We start from the raw sequence: 18,438 nt of genomic DNA, 5'->3' as shown, positions 1-18,438 counted from the left end.
ATGTGCAGAAAAGAAGTGTGTTCCCCTCTGAGTGCAGGAAAAGTAGTGAACTGAACAGAACAGCTTTAACAAAGGAAAACAGTTTTGGAACTGGAAATGGAAATAAAAGCTGAAACTTCGAAAATGTCAGATTTAATGATAAAGAAAGGTATGGATCTGGAACGCTTTAAATGGGATTGAGGTTTGAGGAGAGGGAAAGTTCTGTGAAGACAGAAACTGGTGTAAAGTCTGAACTGGAGCTGGAAACAAATTAACCTGAGAAGATCAAGGGAGTAAGCTATCGGGGGATGGTTATTACGTAAAATATAGAACTGATATGTATAAAGAGATGTTTATTGCCATTTGAGGAGGGTGAAAGCTGTTAGTGAATATGGGGCGGAGAGGGAAGGTATTTAGTAACAGACACAGTGGCAACGACTGCGAGACCGAAAACAGGGGAATGCTCTGCGAAGAGAAAGAATCGGACAACAGCTCGGTGGGGGCTACCAGGGAGATAACAAGTGAATTATATCAAGCAGATGGAATTAGACAGTGTTAGAAGAAGGAGAGTGGAAGAGACCGGTTTACTGAGATAGATGAGCAAGTTGGCTACAGTAAGAACGAAAGAGACTCCAAGAAGTCAGATGGAACCAGAGCATGAGACTATAGTAGATAACAGTTTGGGGCGAGACCTTGTTCAACAGCTGGAGAAAGGCTAGAAAGAAAAATACCAGAAATAATTGCAGAGCCTGTAGAGAGGGAGAACCTGGAGGACAAGGCGAGACGAGTCCCTCGGAAAGGAGAGAAGTGAAGCGAGGAGGATAGCCTGTGGAGAAGGAGGGAGAATGTCATGGACTGGCAGGATAGAGAGACACCAGAACATAGAGAGGGGGAAATGCCTAAACCTTCAACGACCAGAAGGACAAAGGAAGATATTCGCCAAGGACCATCGGACAGAATAGCGGGCCTGTAGGACCAATTTGAAACAGGAAGAATTAGACAGGCAGGCGGGGTGATGAGATGGCAAGACTGCTCCAGGATATAGGAAGGACAGAATAGGATCATACTGTGTGGGAAAAGGAGACTATGTGAACCCAGAGAGAAGGAGAGAAGGAGAGAAGGAGAGAAGGAGAGAAGGAGAGAAGGAGAGAAGGAGAGAAGGAGAGAAGGAGAGAAGGAGAGAAGGAGAGAAGGAGAGAAGGAGAGAAGGAGAGAAGGAGAGAAGGAGAGAAGGAGAGAAGGAGAGAAAGAGAAGGAGAGAAAGAGAGAAAGAGAGAAAGAGAGAAAGAGAGAAGGAGAGAAGGAGAGAAGGAGAGAAGGAGAGAAGGAGAGAAAGGAGAGAAAGGAGAGAAGGAGAGAAGGAGAGAAGGAGAGAGAAAGAGAGAGAGAGAGAGAGAGATAAGGAGAAGGTGAAGAGTGGGGTACACTTTTCTACCAAATCCCACCATGGCCTGATCAACCTTCGATAGAAGTGCCAACTTGGAGATCAGCCTGGCCGAAGTTGCTACCAACTTTGAAGGAGGATGTGTTACAACAATGACCAAACAGACTGCGGGCACGGAGGACCCGAAAGATCCCGATTTCCTGAGAGCCGTGGATGAAATGGACACCACAAGTTCAGGCTCCAAGTAACGGATGATCCCCCTCAGTAATTAGACCCTTGGAGGAGCGACAACATCCACTGTGAAGTGTAAACATTTTGGTTTTGAGCCTGCACCTTTGAAAAGACAAAGGAACTTTGGCACACTGATTTGCCTGTTCACTTGATACAAATTATTGGAGATTTGATGAGACCACTGGAGTAAGAATGGAGAATGTTTTGAGATACTGACGCTTCTTGTTTCTTATCCTTCTACTTGGAGAAACAATTTTCATGACACTTAATATGTTGAGTTATTTCATGGTGCAGACATCCTTTGTTCCTCAGGTACTTAAGAGGTTTCACATGAGGATTGTCTGCTTCCACCTAGCAGGAGAAGGCTGTCAGACCACACACCAATACACTTCAGTCCTGTCCTAGTGCAATATCAAGATTTTGTGGCTGTGTAATTGGGTGCTCTTAGTAGTCACCATGCTGTATGTGCCAGCAGACTGACAAAGGCACACATTTATTAAGTTTTGTATCAGAGGTGCAAAAGATTAAAAAACACAGCTGTCTGCAGGAACTTTAAGAATGCACGCACAACATTTGAACCTGCCCTGTGCCACTGCAGAGATTGTGCTGAGGGCACCGGTATCTCAGCAAAGGCACAAGTTTGCACTATAATTTTGTCATGTAACATTAATGAAAGAGGGGTCTAGTTAGTGGAGCTCACTTTCAGAAACATAATTCTGTGCGTCATTGTATATAATGAAACAATGTCCACCCTCGCCAGAGAGCCTTCTGCCACGGCCACATCCAAGAATCAACTGCTTGGAGACGGGCATGGTGGCATGGGTGTGCCGATCATAGCCAGTCATGCCAAAACTCGGGTGTCATCACACAACAAACTGGGACTCACACAACAAAGCAAATGGATGGCCGATATGAAAAAGGAGAGGAGGGAGAAAATAACCCTGTGCCTCCCACAGGTCAAAGGGGACCCTCCCGAGCAGAAATGGAAAAGGGACAGTCAAGAGCCAGACCCCTCCAATTCCCAAGACGAGAGAAGCAGCGGATGTGTCTTAAAACCAGCAGCTGCCACATACCATGTGTGTTTACAGAAGTGTAAGCTATATTGTAATTGGTTATTTATTTATGCTCTACTCAAGAAATGTTTCTTCCTCCTGCGAGCAGCAAAAAGGATCCTACCGTTCCTGTCGTTCGCCAACAAAACACTTACCATCATTGCTCTAATCATGTCCAGAGTAGACTACGCCAATAGCCTATTCCTGGGCATGCCTGAACGACTTCTAAAAAAACTACAACGCATACAAAATGCTGCAGCCAGACTCTTCCTCAAGCTACCCAGAAGAGAACACATTACACCTGTGCTAAAAATATTACACTGGCTACCATTAAAACAACGAATAAAGATCAAGTCCATGTGCATCACGCACAGAGCAATACACAAACAAGGCGCAGAATTCCTACGCGATAAACTACGCCTACATAAACCGACAAGAACACGGAGATCAAGCACGGACATCTGCCTGGAGCCAAAACCCTACAACAGAATAAAACTCTGAGGATCCTCTTTCTCTGACCAGGCACCGAAAACCTGGAATGACCTAAGAATATACGAAACACAACAAACCACCTAGCATTCAGGAAACTCTTCAAATCATGGCTCTTCACAGCGTAACTACAACAGCAACGCACTAGAATGCCCACCCCGTTAAACAACGATGAATAAAAACACCAACCCCGGTCACTCCCAAAATGGACATACACGGAACCCAAAGAATGGACCCCACGACAGACCATAAGTTACTGCGGGAAATAGCCACAAAAGGAGGTCTCTATAAACTGATCACATACCCACACCGAGACGAAAAGTCCTTAAATGACTCATCCACTGCCTCCAGACCGTACCTTATCCAAACTCCCAGCAGACACATTTAGATAGAAAGTTTGTAAGAGGAGACCACAGCACCTGCTCCAACACCCAAGGAGGAGAATAGACACCCAACTGACATTAATCAATCCATCAGCACTAGAACACCTACAGAGCTCGCTAGAACAGAACGGCGAGCGCATCGCACCAACTAAAACCCAACCCACAACACTCACTCTATCAGAATTAGAACACTTACAGAGTGCATTAGAACAGCACAGGAACCAAAAACCCTGCCAGGCACAACCCACTCGCCCATCCGGATGAGATTGGGAGGATTAGCGAGCGCCACACTCAGACAGAGTTCTGAATGTTAGCATGTTAAACTTCATATAACCCACTAACAAAAAACTCAGCATTTCTGACTTATCTCACTCAGAAATCTCCCACAACCATCTCTCACACAACAACCTGCACGCACCTCACAACACATAAGCCGCACCAACAGCACACAAGGACTGACATCGATCCGATACCCGCACCAAAGCTCAGCACCCAGTTTATACAGAGTTGAAGCTGCCAACAGAACACCACTCCTCTCACTATCCTACTCCCTCTTCACCTACTAACCCATCCCACCTTCTCGTTTACAGATCCGACGGAGAGCGTCTGGGGACCAACTCCGTTGGTGACGGTGTGCGGTACAAATACCTTTAACATTTATAAAGCGCTAATACCCAGAGGTTTCTAAGCACGGACCCGGTGTTGCTCAACGTCTTGTTTCCAAGGCAAGCATGTTGCCCCTGAGCTATCCTCCTGAGACTATACGCATGTAAAGAAGCATATGTCATGCCGCTATTATCAGACCTTACTCTACAGGCTCAGGCACATACGTGAACGCACAGAAGTCAATAGTGACCCTGCATTCCCATTCATCAGAGACTAGCCTTGCCGCTGTCTCGAGGCGCACACAACACAATGGCGCACACAACACAAAGGCACAACACACACATCCATTCTCTTCAGGGAGGGGCCGAAGAATGGCCCATGGGAGTTTGTGGAAATATACAAGGAGAGCGGTTTCACAAGTCTCAGTGTAGTGATGGGGCAAGAGCCTAAGCCAAGGGCCCCCTACTGCTCCTCTGAGTGTGACGTCCGATTCCTCTTCTCATCCGCACCCGGGAAAAGAGATGGGTTAAGACATGACCCCCAAAAAGGTACAGGAGCATCGTTATTTTAACATGGAGGACCCGGAAGTTATTTCGCTGTGGGGGTCCTCGCCTACTGCACCAAGAAGATGTTGTTATCAATTCATTCTTTAAAATGTATTTGGTGCTTTAACACGATGGTGATTTTTTTCTGTACATTTGTGTGTCTTTCTTTCTCTGAGAAAATGGTCGTGTTTTCGGTTTAGTTTCCCAAGGTACTCTGGGGGCGCCAGTCCTGTCGAGTCCACAGTAGTAATATTGGGCATTTTCCAGACTCACTAAGTGGCAGCCTGGGGAACATTCACATGGCTGGTTATGTGGCAGAAGCCAGTCTGCTTTCACTCAGGACTCCTGCTCGCCAGCTGCAGCCTGAGGCCGGCAGCCAAACGCTCCATTTGGGAAAGGTTAAGGCCTAAACTCGAAGGCAACGGTGGGGTGTTCTGGAGAGGAATCGAGGCTCCCGCGTTACTCTCCCTTGGCCAGGTCATGCGTAATGGGTGCAGAAAAGGAGAGCGGGGTGCACGGATCAGAAGGATGCGGGGGCGGGGAAGCTCTGCACTAGTCAAGTCTCCTGCACATTTTCAATCCATGTCTTTCTGACCACGATGTGTCCTTTTGGTCTAAAGCACTCCGCCCACTGGGGCAATGGTCACTCTAGGGAACAGGTCAATAGTAGATTAGAGAAATCGTTCACCCTAAACCCAGAGGGTAACAGTGTGCTGTCCAAAAAAACTGAAGACCCTTGCATACTAAATATTTAAATGAAAAACGAATTTTCCGAAGATTCGCTTGACGCCCCGAATATCCACAATTAAAGAGGGAAGCCAGCTACATTCCATGTAAGGTGGAAAGCATTACAAGGAACACGCATCTGTCGTTCTCACACGTCGGTATCCTGACAACGCTTTGGAGAATTGGGGCAGTGAACTGGCAGTCCACGGCAAGCGATTGCAATACCGATGGCCTAGAATGGATCCTTACCACAGAGCACCAGTTTCGGTTTCACTGAAAATATTAAACTGCCAGAAAAATCTATAGAAAGGGTTACATGAAAAAAACAAAAAACATTACCATAAAGAGAGATTAAACTAAAGGAGACGTCCGATGGAATAGGAGCGAAAACGAGGCACTGCGGACGCCATGACAAAGCCATAAGAGGCTTATTAGTAGGAGCTCGAGCGGGAACACAGGGCACAGGAGCGACTATTGGATTTCGAGGTGCCCTTCTAAGATGACAAAGTGCATAAGTGCATGCACGCGTGCATTAGGCAGTACTATTAGTGCCTACATGGTAGAAAAGAAGAGGAGTGCTTCGCCAAAATATTTCTAAATATACTAAAACGCCCTTTAATCTTAGTCCCCATTCCTAGAGAAAGGTGCAAGAGTAGGGTAACATTGGGTTAGAGCAGTTGATCGCCTTTCTGGTAGGGAATCATTGGGTTAGAGCAGTTGATCGCCTGTCTGGTAAGGTACATTGAGTTAGAGCAGTTGATCGCCCTTCTGGTAGGTTACATTGGGTCAGAGCAGTTGATCGCCTGTCTGGTAAGGTACATTGGGTTAGAGCAGTTGATCGCCTTTCTGGTAGGGTACATTGGGTCAGAGCAGTTGATCGCCTGTCTGGTAGGTTACATTGGGTTAGAGCAGTTGATCGCCTGTCTGGTAGGGTACATTGGGTTAGAGCAGTTGATCACCTGTCTGGTAGGGTAATATTGGGTCAGAGCAGTTGATCACCTTTCTGGTAGGGTACATTGGGTGAGAGCAGTTGATCGCCTGTCTGGTAGGTTACATTGGGTCAGAGCAGTTGATCGCCTGTCTGGTAGGTTACATTGGGTTAGAGCAGTTGATCGCCTGTCTGGTAGGTTACATTGGGTCAGAGCAGTTGATCGCCTTTCTGGTAGGGTACATTGGGTGAGAGCAGTTGATCGCCTGTCTGGTAGGTTACATTGGGTCAGAGCAGTTGATCGCCTGTCTGGTAGGTTACATTGGGTCAGAGCAGTTGATCGCCTTTCTGGTAGGGTACATTGGGTGAGAGCAGTTGATCGCCTGTCTGGTAGGTTACATTGGGTCAGAGCAGTTGATCGCCTTTCTGGTAGGGTACATTGGGTGAGAGCAGTTGATCGCCTGTCTGGTAGGTTACATCGGGTTAGAGCAGTTGATCACCTGTCTGGTAGGGTACATTGTGTCAGAGCAGTTGATCGCCTGTCTGGTAGGTTATATTGGGTCAGAGCAGTTGATCGCCTGTCTGGTAGGTTACATTGGGTCAGAGCAGTTGATCGCCTGTCTGGCAGGGTAACATTGGGTGAGAGCAGTGGATCGCCTGTAAGGTAGGATAACATTGGTTCGAGCAGTTAATCGCCTGTCTAATAAGGTTCATTGGGATAGAGCAGTTGATCGTCCGTCTGGTAGGGAAACATTTGGTTAGAGAGGTTGATCCTTCCCGGTAGCCTTTCTGGTAAGGTACAATGGGTTCAAGCAGTTGATCGCCTTTCTGGTAAGGTACAATGGGTTCAAGCAGTTGATCGCCTTTCTGGTAAGGTACAATGGGTTCGAGCAGTTGATCGCCTTTCTGGTAGGGAGATATTGGGTTAGAGCAGTTAATCGTCCGTCTTGTATGTGTCGGAATTGAAATAATGTTATGCCTCCTATCGCAACAATTGTATGTGTATTGGCCTATGCCAAGTTGTCTAAACATCATCTGCGAACAAACTCTGCGGCAAGGTCTTGACCTTAGAGAAAGTAATGCAAGTCGCCATCTTGGATTAAGTCGCCATTTTAGGTTCTCTTGTAATGTGGAAGTCACCCTGAACATCAAAATGGAGGCCGAATGACATTCTGAGTAAGATTCTGACCGTAGTGACCTCCGTACACACGAATAATTAATATGCCTGCAGGCCACTTGTCGGGGTCGCGAACTGAGACCTTGTCCTATTGTTGACCTATGTGTAAATGTACAACTATATCAGCGAAACTAATCAAAATGCATATATTATAGGATTGACCTGGCAAGGAACCCATAGGCCGACTCCTAGAATGGTTAACCCGCGAGGGGGTTGGCCAAGGGCTGGATAAACGTATAAAAGACCTAAATATTCCAAAGAACGGTCTCTCTTACTAATGCATCGAACCTTCGTTGAAGTTCGTTACGTTACTCTGAGAGCCAAATAGCTATCCGTTTGTCAATTGACTTTGGTAACTGTCGTAGCTTTTAAATAAAGCACTTGTATGTTCTTTGTAACCTGTGTTGGTGTGTTTCTTTTTGGGCTTCCCGGCCTCATATTATTTTTATGTTTTCACAAATGGAATCATTGGGTTACAGCATTGACAGGTGAAATCTGGTCGCTGAAAATGAGACCATGGCTACTCACTTCCCTTCTCATGCCCAAGTGTTGAAGGAAAGTCTGGGGGGGGGGGGATCAGTTAGGTCACAGTACATGCCCTACCCAGATGGTGAGCAATGATGTCTGGGCATGGGGTTCTTGGTGCATTTCCAATCCCAGAGCAGACATGGGGTTACACAGGCTCCATCTGCTCATGCCATGTCTGCACTGACGCCTCTACAGGTGATGCAGGGTTGTGATTGGACAGCACGGTTAACTCAAAGTGTGCCAAAGGAGGTGAGGGTCGGTGACTGGGAGTGGGGCTAGGAAAGTGAGCGACAACGCTTGCAGCAGACATGATCTGCCATACTGACAATACATTGGTGCTCAAGCTTCTGTAAGGAGAAGGAGGGGGACTGGAGATGGGGCTACTTCATGGGGCGAGTGATGGTTACAGATCACTGTGCCACTATTTGCACAGCAAGTTGTCTATGAAGCTATTCCAGGAGGGTACTGGTTGGCGTTCGAGGGAAAGATGGTGTCTGGGAGTGACGCCAAGTCATATTGTGCACCAGAGGTGAGGGGTGGTCACTGGGAGTGGCGTGAATTTGTGGTGTGAGCCTGAGTGGAGAGATGGCCAGGAGTAGTGGGCTGGTTCCTGGCGCATGCTGGCAGCGAGGGGCGGTCACAGAAAGCGTGCTCTTCTGCGCTAGAAGAACCTTCTTGTGGAGCGTGCCAAGGAGGTGGGGGTGATTCATGTTTGCCGGAGGCAGGGTCTGGTTGCGGAAAATGGACCCACAATGCCGGAGGCAAGTTGGAAGTAAAACCTCTCCAGCCGACGATGGATGGTGAGCGGAATGGGGCCAATTTCTAGTGTGCAACCGAGGCAAACGATAGGTACTGACCTCTGTTCCATGAAATTCATGGCCGGTAAGTCACAAAGCTTCCCCGTTTCCAGGATCATGATGGTAGGTGTCTGGGAGTGGTGCTAGCCATGTTGTCCAACAGAGAAGAGGGCTGGAAGTGGTGTTAACTCATGGGGTGTTCCTGAAGGGGGATTGGTTGCAGACCATTTCCCTGTGGTTGTGAAGCTGCAATGGAATCCCCCTTAGTCCCAGGTAGTTGGGTAAGTTCATGGCGTGCATGTTAGAAGAGAGGTAGGAAGGGTTACCAGGACTTGTCTGGATGTACTCGCTGCATGTTGGTTGCGTAGCTGCAGGTAGTTGGGTAAGTTCATGGTGTGCATGTTAGAGGAGAGGTAGGTGGGGTTACCGGGGAGTGTCTGGATCTGCTCACTGCATGTTGGTTGTGTAGCTGCAATGGGAACCTGGGTGGTCCCAGGTAGCTGGGTAAGTTCATGGTGTGCATGTTGGAGGAGAGGTAGGTTGGGTTACCGGGGTGTGTCTGGATCTGCTCACCGCCATTTGGTTGTGTAGCTGCAATGGGAACCCGCGTGGTCCCAGGTAGCTGGGTAAGTTCATGGTGTGCATGTTAGAGGAGAGGTAGGTGGGGTTACTGGGGCGTGTCAGGATCTGCTCACCGCATGTGGGTTGCGTAGCTGCAGGTAGTTGGGTAAGTTCCTGGTGTGCATGTTAGAGGTGGGGTTACCGGGGCGTGTCTGGATCTGCTCACCGCATGTTGGTTGCGTAGCTGCAGGTAGTTGGGTAAGTTCATGGTGTGCATGTTAGTGGAGAGGTAGGTGGGGTTACCGGGGCGTGTCTGGATCTGCTCACCTCATGTGGGTTGCGTAGCTGCAGGTAGTTGGGTAAGTTCATGGTGTGCATGTTGGAGGAGAGGTAGGTGGGGTTACCGGGGCGTGTCAGGATCTGCTCACCGCATGTTGGTTGCCTAGCTGCAATGGGAACCCGCGTGGTCCCAGGTAGCTGGGTAAGTTCATGGTGTGCATGTTGGAGGAGAGGTAGGTGGGGTTACCGGGGCGTGTCAGGATCTGCTCACCGCATGTTGGTTGCCTAGCTGCAATGGGAACCCGCGTGGTCCCAGCTAGCTGGGTAAGTTCATGGTGTGCATGTTGGAGGAGAGGTAGGTGGGGTTACCGGGGCGTGTCTGGATCTGCTCACCGCATGTCTGTTGCGTAGCTGCAATGGGAAACCGCGTGGTCCCAGGTAGCTGGGTAAGTTCATGGTGTGCATGTTGGAGGAGAGGTAGGTGGGGTTACCGGGGCGTGTCTGGATCTGCTCACCGCATGTTGGTTGCGTAGCTGCAATGGGAACCCGCGTGGTCCCAGGTAGCTGGGTAAGTTCATGGTGTGCATGTTAGAGGAGAGGTAGGTGGGGTTACCGGGGCGTGTCAGGATCTGCTCACCGCATGTTGGTTGCGTAGCTGCAGGTAGTTGGGTAAGTTCATGGTGTGCATGTTAGAGGAGAGGTAGGTGGGGTTACCGGGGCGTGTCTGGATCTGCTCACCGCATGTTGGTTGTGTAGCTGCAATGGGAACCCGCGTGGTCCCAAGTAGCTGGGTAAGTTCATGGTGTGCATGTTAGAGGAGAGGTAGGTGGGGTTACCGGGGCGTGTCTGGATCTGCTCACCGCATGTTGGTTGTGTAGCTGCAATGGGAACCCGCGTGGTCCCAAGTAGCTGGGTAAGTTCATGGTGTGCATGTTAGAGGAGAGGTAGGTGGGGTTACCGGGGCGTGTCTGGATCTACTCACCGCATGTTGGTTGTGTAGCTGCAATGGGAACCCGCGTGGTCCCAGATAGCTGGGTAAGTTCATGGTGTGCATGTTGGAGGAGAGGTAGGTGGGTTACAGGGACGTGTCTGGATCTACTCACCGCATGTTGGTTGTGAAGCTTCTCCAGGAGCGTGCCATCCGTGCCTTTAGGGAATCTGCTCTCTTCGTTTATCAAGGCCAGCAAGCCCAATTTCTGCAAACCAGACAGAATGGGGGAAGAGAATGTGAGGTTATTTGAAGAAAACTCTGGGAATATAAAATCGCAGTCATCAGCATGATTGGCTAACTGCCCGCATGCACATATGCCCTTCTCCAAGCATGCACAGGGAGGCGCGGAATCCAGCGTTCCATCTGCCTCCCAACATGCTCCCGGGCACCCAAACCCTTGCACTCCCAAGGGTTGTGCCTCCCTTTATGTAACCCCCGGATTTATTAGCCTTCTAGGCACTACCTGTGCGGTGTAATAGAAGACTGGTTGGGGGTTAATGCCCTCCTGTTTTCCTCTAGCATTCCTGACTCTTCCCAAATCACAGGCCCAGTGCTAATGTCCTTCATTGTGTTCGACTCATCTTCTATGCGCTATAGCGCCTCCACCTAGCCCGTTGGGTGAATAGGGACTGTGGCAGGTCAGATGAAGGAGACAGAGAAACTGGTGGCATTTTCAGAAGTAGATGTATTTAAATAATGAAGTAGGGCCATCTCTCCTTAATAGTACAGTGTTTGCCCTACCCACAACAAAACTAAGGTGCTCGCCGGCAGTGATATCGCCCCAAAGTAATAGCCTGTCCTCCGTCTCAAAGTACCCTGTTCTGTCCCTGCCGCTATGTAAAAAGAGACAGTCCAGGAGAATGACTGCCTTCTCCTGGACAGGCTTCCATAGTCTCAACCAGTCTCTCTTGGGATGCCTTCTGGTGATTTTCTGAATAAGTTCCTTTAGTTTTTCAAAGGGTCCCTTATCTCTCCGGGGGTTCCCCTTTTCTATTGTTGGTACAGTTCTGCTCCCACATCTGCATTCATGCTTCTGCTGCAGCCAGTTCTCCTGCTCCCACATCTGCACCCATGCTTCTGCTGCAGCCAGTTCTCCTGCTCCCACATCTGCACCCATGCTTCTGCTGCAGCCAGTTCTCCTGCTTCCACATCTGCATTCATGCTTCTGCCGCAACCAGTTCTCCTGCTTCCACATCTGCATTCATGCTTCTGCCGCAACCAGTTCTCCTGCTCCCACATCTGCATTCAGGCTTTTGCCGCAACCAGTTCTCCTGCGCCCACATCTGCATTCATGCCTCTGCTGCAGCCAGTTCTCCTGCTCCCACATCGGCATTCATGCTTCTGCTGCAGCCAGTTCTCCTGCTCCCACATCTGTATTCATGCTTCTGCTGCAGCCAGTTCTGCTCCCACATCTGCATTCATGCTTCTGCTGCAGCCAGTTCTGCTCCCACATCTGCATTCATGCTTCTGCTGCAGCCAGTTCTCCTGCTCCCACATCTGCGTTCATGCTTCTGCCGCAGCCAGTTCTCCTGCTCCCACATCTGCGTTCAGGCTTCTGCCGCAGCCAGTTCTCCTGCTCCCACATCTGCATTCATGCTTCTGCCGCAGCCAGTTCTCCTGCTCCCACATCTGCATTCATGCTTCTGCCGCAGCCAGTTCTCCTGCTCCCACATCTGCATTCATGCTTCTGCTGCAGCCAGTTCTCCTGCTCCCACATCTGCATTCATGCTTCTGCTGCAGCCAGTTCTCCTGCTCCCACATCTGCATTCATGCTTCTGCTGCAGCCAGTTCTCCTGCTCCCACATCTGCATTCATGCTTCTGCCGCAGCCAGTTCTCCTTCTCCCACATCTGCCGCAGCCAGATCTCCTGCTCCCACATCTGCATTCATGCTTCTGCCGCAGCCAGTTCTCCTGCTCCAACATCTGCCGCAGCCAGCTCTCCTGCTCCCACATCTGCATTCATGCTTCTGCCGCAGCCAGTTCTCCTGCTCCCACATCTGCCGCAGCCAGTTCTCCTGCTCCCACATCTGCATTCATGCTTCTGCCGCAGCCAGTTCTCCTGCTCCCACATCTGCCGCAGCCAGTTCTCCTGCTCCCACATCTGCATTCATGCTTCTGCCGCAGCCAGTTCTCCTGCTCCCACATCTGCCGCAGCCAGTTCTCCTGCTCCCACATCTGCATCCATGCTACTGTTGCTGCAGAGAGTTTTGCTCTTTTGCCCAGTGAATGGAACAATGAGGAATCGGGGCGGTTCCAGAGGGCATCCCCCTGAAAGCATTGAAGGGTCGTGCGAGTAGCCCAAATGGTGGCCCCCACAATGCCTGGGCAGCTTTCTCACGGAAATGTAACAGTGCAAAGTCAGCAGTTTAAAGCAAAGCATTCTGAACAAAAGCAGAACACCAACCGCCAGGCGACCTACCCATTCCTCGAGAAAGCCTTCAACATGACAACCTTGGAGACATTTCTAAGATCAAATGTAATATTAGCAGTTCCATCTCGAGCTGCAAGAGGATGCAGCACCCCCTGCAGCCCCAGAGAAAGAAAGAACGGCCCACCTTCTCCACCAGGTCCAGGCACTCGGCGTTATCCATCCAGTCAATGGCTTCCCAGCTGATGCCCTCTCTGTGGAGAGAAGAGAAGAGAATGGTGTTACTATGCAGTCATCACTGGGACCACCCACAGTGTACCCCGAACCCGCGAAGGCAGAGTGTTGGGAACGCACTGGGAGAGGTGCTTTATGGATGAAGGACGGCGGGAGTGGCCCCGATCCAGAGGTGTCCTGGATGGGTCCAAGCAGGTTCGTACTCCTTGGAGGAGATTACAATTCCAATCCCTCCAACACCAAGAGGTGACCACCCCATGGCCATCTCGCCCACTCGCCTGCGAGTGTCCCCAACACCTCCATGTACCCACTCCACCCATCACCAGTCTATGCCCAGCAGCGGTCATTCGGTGCACAGAACACCCCCCAACACTGCACGCTTCCCTAAGCAGCAGGATCCCTCCAGGGGCGCTCCCCGCTTCACCCGGAGACACTCAGTCTTTTCAGTGTTCTCTCCCCCTCTCCCCCTCTCGTTGCTAGGTCTGGAATAGATCCGGGGCTGTCGGGACTGTCAGACCTCAGGGCTAGGTAGCATTTAGGTTGTAGCCCCTGAGCTTCTATCCGGGGCTACAGCCCAAAGACCATGGCCTATAGCCCCCTGCCCCCTAGCAACGCCTCTGCACACTCGCAAGTAGCCTCGGCACAAACCACCTAGACAGCAGAAAGGTTCTCGTCCTCAGGCATCACACCCCACCTCCCCTCCGCGCCCGGCATCCCATATGCCACACCTTGCCCTACACAACTCCACACAAACCCATTGCATAGATATCCAGCTGAAAGGCTTTGCTGAGGCAACACTTGCCAGCGTGTGTGCCTTGGCAACAAGGTGGCCTGCCGACGGCGCACCCACGCGTGTTCCGAGACCGCTTTTAGTCAGGGGCCAGGCCCCATGCTTTCAGGTTAAGGCCCCTGTCGGGTGCTGCCCCTTGAACTCATCCCATTCGCAGTAGCTACTGCAGCAACGCGTGTCCTCCGCGAGGCGGAACGCTCTCCTCTCGCCCCCGGGCCGCAGGAAAGGGTCATTGTTTCTGGAATTTGCTGCTGGCACCGTGCCTGGCTATTTTTGGTTATCCGCCGCAGCGCCGTGGCTACTGTAAGTCGCTACCGTCTCCCGCGAGCATGTGAGCGGCCAAAGGGAGAATGGCCTCACTTTCAGAATAAGTGAACCCTTCAATAAGGCACATGGCTCTGGGGAAGACATGTCATGGCGCTATTGTCACGCGAGGCCTCTGATCACAGATCCTCCCCGTTCTGATAAAGCGAGATCCAGGGACGGCGTCAGGACCTTTCAAATGTTTCACATGAGAGGCCTCGAGTCTCAGGGGTGCCCCATCAACTGTCCCCCATATTACCAGTCAGCAGTCGAATAACAAGGCAATATATTCCTTACGTTTTGGGGCTTCCAGTGTGAGCTTTGCAACACTGCCCTTACAAGCGGTGTAGCCTTTCCAGCCGTCAGTTCCATTGGAGAAAACAGAAGTGTTATCACCTCGTTGACTTTCTACACTGGTTCCTCCACTTTCTTACAAAGGAGGATTCATAGCTACTCAGCAGGCATTCAGTGTTTCAGCTTCCTGCTGGCTCTCCATCTCCTGATAATTGGCGGCTATTAACTTTATCTCCATTATAACATATGCGCCCCCCATCCCCCAACGGGTGCCTTAGAGTGCTTTCTGCTCTAAACAAAGGGGGGCAGGGGCAACCATCATGTTGAAATGGGCCCCCACACATCTTCAGCTGGGCCTGGTCGGATCCTAGATTCCATTCCAAAGCCTGGACATAGCTTTACAGTCCAGGAAAGTCAGCTTTCCAGGGCCATATACCCAGAGCTTTGGGCCATCTAGTGGCAATAGGTGGGGGGGGGATTGCCTGCAGAGCCCCCCTACCCCTTCCAAAACTGTCTGGATATGTGAGAGGCACAGTGATGAGGTTACCCGCTTTCACTACGCCATCCCTATTTCCCACACGCAGGTGGGCATAGATGGCAAGTTTCCCAGTTCCATGCAGAATCTTTGAGCCAGTCCGGTTTATTTTTCACGCACTGCATATTGGGACTTGTAGGCCCAACCTTGCAATAGGAAAAACTAAACTACAAGTTGCCGCGTGCACTTGGAAGCAAAAATCAGGACTGGCTCGAGGTGTCACGCATGGACTGGGCACCTTGACACGGAGGTGCTGGTGAGGTGTCCTAAATATAGTGAGGCCTTGAGCACAGGCAATACCCGTGTTATGAGGGCTCGGAGGCTAAACCTAGGCCTGGGGGCATGGTCAGTGCGGGGCCTTTTGCAACTGCTGCACCAATCCGTCCGTGGCAAGTTTCCCAGTTCCATGCGTGACTTGAGCTGGGAGAGCCGGGAGATTCATGGCTGGGGCCGGGCCTGGGGATCTGGCTTGGTTCTTAGGGCCCACATGAGCCGAGCCTGTAAAATGCTGCCGGGCAGGGGCCTCGGTCAGGGGCTGGGGTATGGAAAGGGATTGGGGGCAATAAAAGGGGATGAAGAGATTTGGGACACAGAAAGGGACTGAGCCAAGCAATGGGGCTAAACAAGACTTGGGGGCAATACAATTGGCCAAAGGGGGTTCAGGCAAAAGGGTGCTGGGGTGAGAATAGAGGCTAGGAGTAGGGCAAGGGGGTAAAAGGGACTGGTGGCAACACAGTTGGTTAAAGGGGTTGGGGACATAAAAGGGGCAAGAACAGGCGCTAATGGGGGCAAAAAGGGGAAAAACTGATTGGGGCATCAAAGGAACTGGGCAATAAAGGGAGCTAAAGGGGGCAGGAGGAAGGGGGGAGTAGGCACAAAGAGGTAGAAGGCACCTCTTTGTGCTCCCTACACTTACGTTAAAATTCACAACAGCCGCTGCACAAGCGCAGAAAGTGCTCCTGTCCTGTCTCAGCCAATTGAGTGGCTGGGCGGGAAAGGAAGTCAGGCAGCCAGGATAGGAAGTCAGATATAAGTGGCTGGCTGACTTTTTGTCCTGGCTGCCTGACTTCCTGTCCCACACCAGCCATTCAATTGGCTGTGACAGGACAGGACAGGAGCTGGCTTTGTTCGTTTTTTCCTCAACTTTTTTAAAAATCAGAATGGCGTGGAAACCCGGTGGGGCTCCTGGCCTGTTATTTACAGCGGTATTTACAAATACAACAATGTTGTTATTCTGATAGCGGCGGATTTTGCTTCGAGTCTCCTGGGCTCCCTCAGGGTTGGGGAAGCCCAGGAGACTCCACGTGAAAGCCGCTGCAGTCAGAATAACAATGTTTTTGTATTTATAATTTCTGTGGTTTTCCAACCACGGCAATCACAAATACAACGTTGTATTTGTAATTGCCGCGCCTCTGCTTTTTGCCTTCATTTTAGGTTTTCGGTGCTTCCCTGGGTTCGGGAGCACCAAAAACGTAAAATGAAAGTGAAGGCAGCCTCCTCAGCTCGGCTCTGGCTGCAGTAAGCAAAAGCTCCCAGCAGGGGGCTTTCGCTGCTTGTTTAGTGCTGTCAGGGCAGAGCTGAGGAGGCCGCCTGAAATGGCAAAATGGATGCTGCTCCCATGTAAACGCTTTGAGCCTCGTTTGCTCAAAGTGTTCACATAGGAACTTTCAGTAAAAACATTTTTAAAGTATGTTTTAGACTATTGCCCATCTTATTAGCCAATAATATTTCTGAGCGCGCTATTCCTGTAATCTTAATTATATTATTTGTGTCGGGAATTGATTGGAACCTGCAACTTTCCGATTTCTCACACACGTCGTCAGAAAAAGCACCTACAGGAAATACCATTTTCCAATAGCGACTTCATAAACTATTGGTCCAGCTCAAGGGGTTTCAACTGCAAAATACAGGCGAGACTTTGCTTCAGCCCCTCGCCTCCCAGCAAACCACCAGATGAGCCTGTCTGTCCAGCACATGAAGGGTAGGGTTTGCACTTTTGCACCTCTGCTCTGCCTGTACTCAATCCAAAAAGGGAGAGCAGCATGAAGGATAGGAATCTGCACAGGTGGTGTCTCACAAGCAACTTTACATGTATGCTAATATTCTCTGACATAAAAAAATGTCCACTGGGGCCCAAAAAGGAACAGTGGATGTTTCCAAGCCAGAGAATCAATACGTGATACATTCATTCATAATACTTATTTAAAAAATCTGGAAAAATGACGCCTAGAAAAACATTGTGTTCTAGAACTACATAGACAAATACTTTCAAAAATACAATAAAAACACTTCAATAAATATGACACAATATACGTCTAAAGATAAAAATTCATGATGGATTTTTATCTTCAGATGTATATTTGCACACAGGAATTGTGCGTCATATTTAATTAAGTGTTCTTATTATATTTTTGACAAGTATTTTTTATGTATTTCTAGGCGTTAATTTTTTCAGCTGTTATAATTAAATATTAATAAATGTATTGTGTGTTGATTCTCCCGGCTGGACAAATCCACTGTTCTTTTTTGATCCCCATTGGATATTTAATTAATTTCAGAAAATATCAGAATAATTATAAAGTTACTCTTGAGGCGCCACCATTGCAGATTCTTATCATTTTCCCCAGGCACAAGGGGAGCACCCATCCATACGTTCTTTCCTTTTAAAGGATGAACATGACATGCCTGGGTGATTCCAGGCACCACTCAAAGCAGTACTTAATGTATTTTGTTGGGGAAACTAGTCAACTTCAACTGATAATTAAGTAGTTATTCAGCCAAAGCCGAATACCTCTTTTTCAGCCGAAATTCGGCCGAATACTTACTCAAAGCAGAATTTCGGTGCACTCCTAGTCACAGTACACTTAAGCTCAAGCTCCATGTCATATGGTCAAAGGATCTCTCGACGGATCTTTGATTCCTCATCAACAGGGATCATTTGGACCACAAGCCAGTCCATGAGTTGACATTCATAGTTTTCATGGCAGATACAGCGTTAACAACTGAAATGTGAAACCAGTAACGAAGACAATCCAGTCAGTCCTCATAAAATGCCTCAACTATCTAAAATTCCACAGGACATCACTGGCCTCGGCAATTGCCTAGCCATCATTCAGTACCGGATGTTGACTGCCTAACTCAAACCTAACCCATCCAAGACTGAATTCATCTGTCCACTTGCTAAACAAATTGTCCAACAGCGACTCATGATACGCACGTAGAAGAAATTGATCCACAACTCCTGCATTCAGCAAATCC

General features: G+C 49.5%; 1 protein-coding gene across 1 annotated transcript in view; it reads right to left on the bottom strand.

The window, feature by feature from the left end:
* The window catches only part of LOC138489261 (unconventional myosin-X-like), a 788,454-nt gene that overhangs the window by 323,783 nt on the left and 446,233 nt on the right, over positions 1–18,438 (bottom strand). Inside the window, exons 14-15 of the mRNA XM_069616957.1 lie at positions 13,212–13,278; positions 10,769–10,861 (exon numbers count right to left, since the gene is read on the bottom strand). Coding sequence (XP_069473058.1) covers positions 10,769–10,861; positions 13,212–13,278 — 160 coding nt within the window. The remainder of the gene's footprint in view (positions 1–10,768; positions 10,862–13,211; positions 13,279–18,438) is intronic.

The sequence above is a fragment of the Ambystoma mexicanum genome, chromosome 9 (assembly GCF_040938575.1).
Source record: "Ambystoma mexicanum isolate Mex_15411 chromosome 9, UKY_AmexF1_1, whole genome shotgun sequence".
In the NCBI taxonomy this organism is placed as follows: Eukaryota; Metazoa; Chordata; class Amphibia; order Caudata; family Ambystomatidae; genus Ambystoma; species Ambystoma mexicanum.
The sequence above is the reverse complement of the archived record's forward strand: the minus strand, read 5'-3'. Positions and strand labels throughout refer to the sequence as shown.